Source organism: Heloderma suspectum, chromosome 1 (assembly GCF_057233095.1).
Source record: "Heloderma suspectum isolate Gila_16-S chromosome 1, 16-S_ref, whole genome shotgun sequence".
In the NCBI taxonomy this organism is placed as follows: domain Eukaryota; kingdom Metazoa; phylum Chordata; class Lepidosauria; order Squamata; family Helodermatidae; genus Heloderma; species Heloderma suspectum.
The window spans coordinates 139,998,033-140,006,297 of record NC_139458.1 but is presented as its reverse complement, the minus strand read 5'-3'; the positions used below and the strand labels follow the sequence as shown (position 1 = coordinate 140,006,297).

At 47.2% G+C, this 8,265-nt stretch overlaps 1 protein-coding gene across 1 annotated transcript; it reads right to left on the bottom strand.

Annotated features, from left to right (window-relative positions):
* Positions 1-254: 254 nt before the first annotated feature.
* Positions 255-7,512, bottom strand: LOC146358135 (glycine N-acyltransferase-like protein 3). The gene is made up of 5 exons (XM_084803884.1): positions 7,381-7,512; positions 6,777-6,884; positions 6,367-6,484; positions 2,613-2,733; positions 255-1,339 (listed from the first exon to the last, which is right to left on the bottom strand). Exons 1-5 carry the CDS (start codon positions 7,456-7,458, stop codon positions 937-939), a joined length of 828 nt encoding a protein of 275 aa, XP_084660010.1. The 5' UTR covers positions 7,459-7,512; the 3' UTR covers positions 255-936.
* Between the last annotated feature and the right edge of the window lie 753 nt (positions 7,513-8,265).

Sequence of the window (8,265 nt, the reverse complement as noted above, 5' to 3'; positions counted from 1 at the left end):
GATAGGCCCACCGCACTTTTACTCAGACTTCCACTGTAGTCCTGACAAGGCTTGGCTATGCAAGCATACATCACTGGATTAGGAGGTTAATCTTTACAGTCCCATTTACTCCATGGCAGGGAATAGCCCATCCTTTTGGTGGGCAGGCAGCCTTCCTTACCAGTACCACAAAGTTTTCGTTTTTCAGATGGGAGAAGGTTTTCCAACTGTTTCGGGAACCAAGCCAGGGCATCAGAATGCACAACAAAACATGTCAAGGGAAATTATCTTTATTATATCATTAGACCCCTGCTTCGGTGGTTGATCATTTTGGATGTTCGGTGTAATGTGTCTGAACTGAAACATAAAAAGACTAACGTATAAGAGAGGCTCAGGAAAGGCCAGGATGGTGGGGAGAGATGGGTTGCAGGGAGGGAATAGTACACCGTGGTACTCTAATGGGGTTGCCAGCTACCCTGGAGAGAAGTGTGCAAAGCTTCCTTGGCTCAATGCTATGTCCTAGCTCAAGGTTCTGCCTCCCTGGCAGATATGGTCATGGTTCAAGATCTCAAAAGATCTCAGATGATGAGTTGAGGCTGGCAGTGGTGATAGTGGGATTATGTGTTTACATTAGTGGGTATAGGGTCATGGTATATGATTTTGTTTAGCGCCTAAAATAGCTTGGTATTGTACAGAATGAGAAACGTCATGAGCCCTGCCTTCTGGCTTACAGTCTGAAGGTATACAAGACATATTAGGGTGGGAAGGCAAGGGCATTAAAAAGAAAGGAGAATCACTTGGGATAAGCCAAAGTGAATAGCTGTCAAAACAGGCAGGTGGAGGGGTCTCGCTCTCTCTCCCTCTCTCGTTCAGAGTGCTGCTGGAGTCCAAGATGTAGGGGAAAGGTTGTAGTGGGGCCAAATAGACTGATTGAAAAGGCTTCTCTCTACTTCTCTGCTAAGCTGCAGAATGAACACAGATATGACACAACTCAGGTAATCTCTGTTTGCCCTGTTGTTCTGCCAGATTCTGCATATAGACATTGTCTAGGGCAACATTGCCATACACAGGGTAGCCAGCTGCATGGAGTTGCATGGCCAGTACCCTGCCTACCACAGCTGAATAGCCCCTTCTGCGGTGTGATGGAAGGGTGTAGCTATGTCCAATTGCACCAAGAGGATCCATGATGGCCCAGCTGATAGGCTGACCATTGGTGTCCAGGATGCAGGCACTGGGGAGGCGTTGTAACATGGTGGCAAGATACCTATGGCTTTGTTCGTTGCTCCCATACGGCCATGTTTCATTCAGCAGATCAGCGTGGGAGCTATTCAAGGAGGAAAGTGTGAAGCCGGGATCTAGCCTGGAAGAGCAAAGAGGTGAACATAAGGGAGAGCTGAACATAAGGACCCAAGGATTACTTTGCTGGATCATACCAAAGTTCCATCTAGTCCAACATTCTAAGGGTGGCCAGTCAGATGATCGAGCATTGCACCCAAGCACGGTAGATCAGACCAAAGGTCTATCTAGTCCCACACTCTAAGAGTGGCCAGTCAGATGAGGTGCTCCCAACCAGGGGAGTTGTTTACCTCCAGCGTCATAGGTATTCTTTCTCTTTACAATAGATTCCATTCATGGTGACTATGGTCCCAACACAGACTAATCTTTCTTTCACCTAGCTGTAGTGGTAGGGAATGAGATGCAATTATTTTCATTTTTGGCTTCAGACCTGTGTCAGAATAACTGGCCTGTGTGGAGGAAAAAGGATATGGAATTCAGGGAATATAAGTCCCATACTATAGGCCAGCCCTAATGGGAACCTCTTCCCCTTTATGGGCAGTTTACTGGGGGATCCCAGGGCTGAATGGTCCTCGGTAGTTAAAGGGACCCTTGCCTTCCCTCGGCAGATCTGTGCTTGGCTTCCTCTGCCAAACTTCCTATGGCCTCTTATGGTGTGGTGCTGAATCCTGTTTCATAAGGAACTCGTCATCATGCTGTTGGGTGCCTTTTCTAAAGAGGACTCCTGATGCAAGACTCCTCCTGTGTGACATTCTCTCTGGGCTTTTCTACACAAGTCATCATTCCCACAGTTATTTATCGTGCAGTCATCATTCCCACAGTTATGGGTTATGTTACTATCTAGTTGCACTTCTTTGTCTAAAGAGCACTTTCTGTGAGTTTTTTTTTAGAGCAAAGAAAATGCAGTATTTAATTGTAAAAGGCAAAGAAAACACTTTCACTTGTGTATTTGCGCTATTTAGCTATACCACAGTGCCGCCTAGAGGTTGTATAACAGAAAAGCAGGAAAGGAAATGCTCCTCGTGTCATGCTCAGATCTCAATTCTGCAACAAAACTGGAAGTGGATACAGCTGATTAATAGCCTTGTGTAGAAAAGCTCTCTCTTCCTGGACAAGTCAGTGTCACCTTTGGAAATGCTTCTGCCTTTGGCATTTGGCCGTCATAGCAGTCATGAAAAGGCAAACTAAGGAGCAAATGTCAGGTTTGGCCAAAGGTATCTTGACAATGAAGATTCTCCAACTGGGAGCACCACAGGTTACCCAGTGCCTCAACAACACCACACCCAAAGAAAAGTGTGTGTGTGTGTGGGGGGGGGGGAGGCAAGATGGACACTTACCGACACTCAGGCAGCCTATCTGGTTTGGGGTCCAGGTAGGTAATGTAGGGAGTTGCTGACAACTGTATTTGCTTTGCAGCAGCAACATCTCGGGATACCTCATGTATCCCATCCTGGTGCCCTGCAGAGAGCAGTAAAATATTCAGTCACCAAGAGAAGGGTGTGTGTTCATCCATGCATTTCTGTTGGGAGGATGGTCAGGATGTTGTTAGATGCATATACCTGAATGCCCTTGCTCAGCAGTTCCTATGAGATCCAGACTAGTCATGACACCATTTTGAAGTAAACCGCAGGACCGGTGGTGATCCTGATTGGTATCTTGGTGGGTTGCGTGGCTGGGGTTTTTAACCCTTTGCCCTTGCTATGATTCAGATCTGGATCAGGGGTGGGCATGCCTGCTATTTACATTGGAAGAAGGTTGTGTGCATGTGTGTTCGGGGGGCTGACCTGGATCAGGAGAACAGTGGAGGCAAAACATTAAGCCCTTCACCATCCCGCCAGGCTCCTGATTTGGACTGGGGGCTCTGCACCTCCTGTTCATTTTTAAAAAGCCATCATACAATTGCTAATTGCCTGAATGGTATCAGGTCTAGTTTGGCCTGAGGCACAGCTGCACCCTCTCTGCCCAGAAAAGTCATTGGTGGGAGTGGGCGTGGAAAAAAGAACTTGTAGCCAGACAGCTGATCATATAGCCCACCAGCTAGCCAGCCATCATAGGGTGTTAGACTGGGGGCTCCTTTACACGGAGCTTTTATCCTGCTATTGAGGTTGCTCACTCACGCAAGTTTGCTGGCTCTTTAGAAGACTTCGTGAACCTCTAGGGTGTCTCCTGCACTAAATGAATTACACCCTCTCTGCTTGTGTTCTGCTTGAGTTCCCTCTGTGAAAAGAGGAAAAGCAGCAAGAAGAGGAGTGAGATCAGTGAAAGGTCTGGAAGACTCAGATACAGGGAGAAGGAGGGGGGAAAGGACGCACATGCAAAGGGAGTCCATTGTGATCCTGCATTTAAAATGGAAGCAGAAAGCCCTGTTTTAAATGCAGGATTTTAGGCTGTTGTAGAGATGCTCTGGGTGAAAGGAGATGGGAATAGCCATAATGACCTCATGGGAAGTGTTGGTTGGGGGGACAGATGATGTCCCAAAACAACGCTGAGTGTCAGGAGAGGATAAAAAAAAAGCCCCAATTGAATTGTATTTATTGTTTTATGTAAGCTGTCTTGGGGATCCTTCTGCATCAAAAGATGGGGTAAAAATCAAATAAATATTCAAGATCTCATTGCACTGACTGGATACTAGAGATGTGCACCAGCCACAAGATTAGACTTGGGCCCTGACTCAGCACTTAAAAAAAAATGGCCCAGTTAGGTTCAGACCTATTCAGAGGCCATCCACATTGACCTGGGTACCAAACCCGAGTCGGGATTCAGAAATCCAAGGCTTTGTGCTTCCTATTGTCTATCATGGGAAATAAAAAAAATGGCTATAAACTTTTTTTTCTCTTTGTCAGAATTGGATGACATCTGCCAGCATATTAGCTCCTTAGAAGGGGTTTTTGGTTTTTGTTAAATACTTTTATATGTTGAATTCTTCAAAAGAGGGAACTGCCCCTTCTGAGGGAATCAAGCCTGCAAATGTTCAGGCCCTAAAGTTGCATGAGCTCGTTTCAAAGGGGTGTGAGGGTAGATAGCAACGGTAGCAAGGAGCAGGGATGGGCGCAACAGTGATGCTGCTTGGGCAGCAAAGGGTGACTGTTTGCACCCAGAGAGCAGGTAGAGGCAAGCAGGCAGTGGTGGCTGGAAGGAAGTGGGGGAGCGAGAGGCAGCAGACAGCTGCAGTGGCAGCAGGACTTTTGAGCAGTCCCAGCAGCTTCGCCTCACTCCAGTTCTGAGGCTGCTACCTGCCAGTTCACAGGGCGACTGCAAAGAGGGCCACAACTTGCCATTGCCAACACTACCACAGTTCACAGCTCCATGTGGGGTGGAACAAATACAGGACCGCAAGACAGTGGCTTCTGACAGCACCGCCAACTCCACCGGGCAGGATGTTGGTATCGGATGACCAGCCATCCTACCTGCCTAGTGGAGTCTGTTGAGTTCAGCCACCTGAGGGAGCTTGTGGACTCTTACAAGGTGCTGTGATGCACCACCTTGAGCAGGCTAGCGCTGCCCTCCCTGGTCCAGGCAGCCAAGGAGAAGGCGGGAACTCTGCTGTGGAGTGCAGAGCCACAGAGGATGCAACTCACCTCTGATATCTTGAGGAGCCATGAAGGAGCGCGTGTGTTTCCAACCTTCGACTCTGTCTTTGTTTTTTTTAATTCTGCTGCCCTTGTGGTTTTTCCCATGTTTTGTTTTGCCCACATTTTTTGTTTGCTACTGTCCAGTGGCTTCCTTTTTACTACCTCTTTAGCCAGGGTCAGCACTACTGCTAGACAGAGTGAGGCAGCTGCCTCAGTAAACTGATTTAGTGTGCCATGAAAAGGCAGTAAATTGTTATTTTTTAAAATTATCATTGTAACTGCCATGGAGAGGGAGAGGTGTGTATGGGGTTTTCTGCCTGAGGTACCAGAATAGCTTGACTGGCTTTGGGTACTATACCTCTTCACTGGGGTGGGGTGGGGGGTGTATTCCCCTCCACCTTAGGTAGCGAAGTGTTCTAGGGCTACCTTGTCTTTAAGTAATTCTTATTTATTTTAAATATATATTGACTCTTTATTTCCTATTGCTTTCTCTTGTCTCTCTTTGTCTTCTTGTCATGTCCCCTTTGTTGAGACTTTATTCTTAGCTGAACCTCACCTTACTTCTTGAATTCACACCACTGCCTTTGCTTCCCATTTTCTCTGGTATTCATGACCTCCTAATTCCCCCATTTCCCCTTTCTTGCAAATGTTTGAACGCCGTATGAAAATACATCTCTCCTCCCAAGTCTTTAGCCTTTCATTTCTGACTTTCTCCTTTTGATCCTTCTGTGTGCCTCCACCCTTAATGTGGTCACAGGGCCATCTCAAGGTATTTTGGTGTCCTAGGTGAGGTGCTATTTTGGCACACACACCCCTCCCAGAACACCATGAAATGGGTTCATGGGCACGGGTGGGAGGATTCCTGGGATAATGATTTATGTTTTTAATTTCTTTCTTTAACATCGCAACATTTAGCAGTGCCATTGTACTGTAAGATCTTTAAACATTTGTTTGGAACATAGCATATGCATCTTTTACACTAGTGGCCTTCAGCCTGTCCAGACCCAAGACCCACCTCTGATTCCCAAGTGGCAACATGGGACCCACTTCTACATTTTCAGTTTTTCTTGGCTGTGAACCACTCAAGGTTAGTGAGCTGACTGGTTCAGTTCTCTGCCTCTCATACTAGGTAAAATATTGTGAATTAAAATGGCATGTGGCTGCAGCCTGGACTGGCCAATGTAACACTTTACTGCATGCCAAGCTTTGCCTGGCCAGCAGCCACTATTGCCACACGCACACTACACTGCTGCCCGCCTGGGGGTCATTTGGTGCCCTGGATCTCTTGGCGCCCCAGGCAACCAGCCACTTTGCCTCTCCCTAGAAATGGCCCTGTGGGGTGGTAACTTCATCTAATTACTCTACAGAACCTAGTGTTTGAGGAACTTTAATAATTATGATGGTATCATAATTAGAAGAGGGAATGATATTCCATCTGCCCAAGCTGCAGACCCATCAGAGCAGACAAAGCTTTTAATGAATCTTCTAAATTCTTCCCTTAGAAGAAACTGCCTGTTACCATGGATACGCAAGGTCTGGGCCCAGTTGACGGCATCTGTGTCCAGCAATAGTGTCCGGTACACATCAGGATCCTGGAAAAATGCTGCGTAAATGTTGGAATACACATCTGAGGCAACCTAAAAGAGAACCATAAAGCTCACAGGTAATCTGTTCATTAACATAGCCTTCCTGCCCTTCCTCAAGCTAAGCCAGTTCTCCTACAGTTGCCAACTTTTTTTCTGGCAGGACTCTTGTGCTTAATAGTTACCTGCCACTCAACAATTTTAGCAGGTAAAGCTTTTCCTAAAGTGCAGATCAACTGGTGGGAAAAGCTTCACCTGTTAATTTTTTCCCCATCCAATCTGACTTCAAGAAGACCTCAACACAGTATGCTGACATCTCATATAATGGATCCCGCAAAGCTATTACCTGTCTGCATGGCCGGGTGAGGACAGCTTTGAACTCTGGCCATGAATCCACAATCACTTCATGCCCAACTGGGTTCCCACGGTTTATGTTCATTACTGCACCATGGACCTGTCAAGAGTCACATGTTAGAGCTGCCATGCAGTTGAAGGAGGCAGTCCAAGACTAACGTGTGGGGAGAGAATCAATGGAGTGGTGTCTAATTCATACTCTGATCTGCTCTGTCAACCCCCAGTGTATGTTCAGGTCCAGAGCACATCTATGGTGTGCCTGAGTGAGCACTTCTGACCTACCTCCTGATGAACAAAATTTAGGAAGTCACAGGATTCACGGGGCCATTTCACCCATAATACTGCAACAACCCCAGGTTTGCCACCCACCGTACTCTCAGTAGGGAGTTGCAGCCAATCTCATATGCCCTAACCATACACATGTTTTCCTGTACTTGTTTGCTGCACTAAAAACCCTTAGCTGGGCACCTACAAGAATTTAATGTGTGAATTTGCCCACAGATGCTGAATGTGGAGTTTTGGAATGGTATGAGGTACTGGCAGGAGTCTGGCTCACATCCCGAGTTTATAACCCAGATTACATGGCTCAAGATTACCGCAAGTGCCCGAGGGAGGCTCTTCCTCAGCATCCCCTCCAGTAGCCGCAATTTGGAAGGACAGGATAGAATCAACATGGCTTGGGAGGTGGAGGCTGATGAGCAGGTATCAGCAGAAACAGTGTGGGTGAAAAACACCTGAGAGAGAGAGAGAGAGAGAGAGAGAGAGAGAGAGAGAGAGAGAGAGAGAGAGAGACATGTTCTCTGTGCCTTGCTGTAATCCCCAAACTGGGAAGCATTCTATCTCACTGAAATAACATACTAATTAACCCTTGTGCTAATAGATGCATCTAAGTATAGCTCCTGTGCTCCCAACAGTAAAAGAACGCCCCTCCCTCTGCCCTTCCAACTCAGTGCTCAGTGCAAAGACATTCTCTTATGAACTACTGAAGTTCTGTCACAAGGTCAGCTGCTCACCTCCAGTCAACCAGGTCTTCTTGGTGAGAACAAAAGATTAGGAATAAGAAAAGTTGCTCTTCACCAGGAGGCAGCAGCAAGGTACTGCCTGTTACCTCAGCCATGGCCGCGCATGACAGGAAGCAACCCCCTTCCCTGAGCCTGCCCCCCCATAGTACAGCATCCAGGGAAGGGAGGGGCTAGTGGCACCACATGAAATAGGCTGGGTGAGCATGCTAGCCAGAAAACATGCTGAAAGGCCCAAACAATTCCTCCTGCCAAGGATGGAAGCATCTGTTTTGCCCATGGTGGCATTTGAACCCGCATCCTCCTGACCATGATTTCTGTGCCTGTTTTTCAGAGCATGCTATGGGACCCCATTGTCTTTGGCTTGTTTGGGGTTGTCTGTGTTTCCTTCTTTGCGGGTGGGGAACTGCTTTTCCATGTTCAGGGCGCAGTGATGTGCCAGACACAGCTCATGGTTGGCTG

What these genes read in the sequence shown, in the direction of transcription:
- LOC146358135 (XM_084803884.1), bottom strand. Translation starts at nt 7,458, where the DNA reads ATGTTGATTCTATCCTGTCCTTCCAAATTGCGGCTACTGGAGGGGATG. An exon ending in GCCTCCCTCGGGCACTTGCG is followed by an intron (nt 6,885 to 7,380) that starts GTAATCTTGAGC and finishes GACTCTTGACAG; the next exon opens with GTCCATGGTGCAGTAATGAA. An exon ending in CCAGACCTTGCGTATCCATG is followed by an intron (nt 2,734 to 6,366) that starts GTAACAGGCAGT and finishes TGCTCTCTGCAG; the next exon opens with GGCACCAGGATGGGATACAT.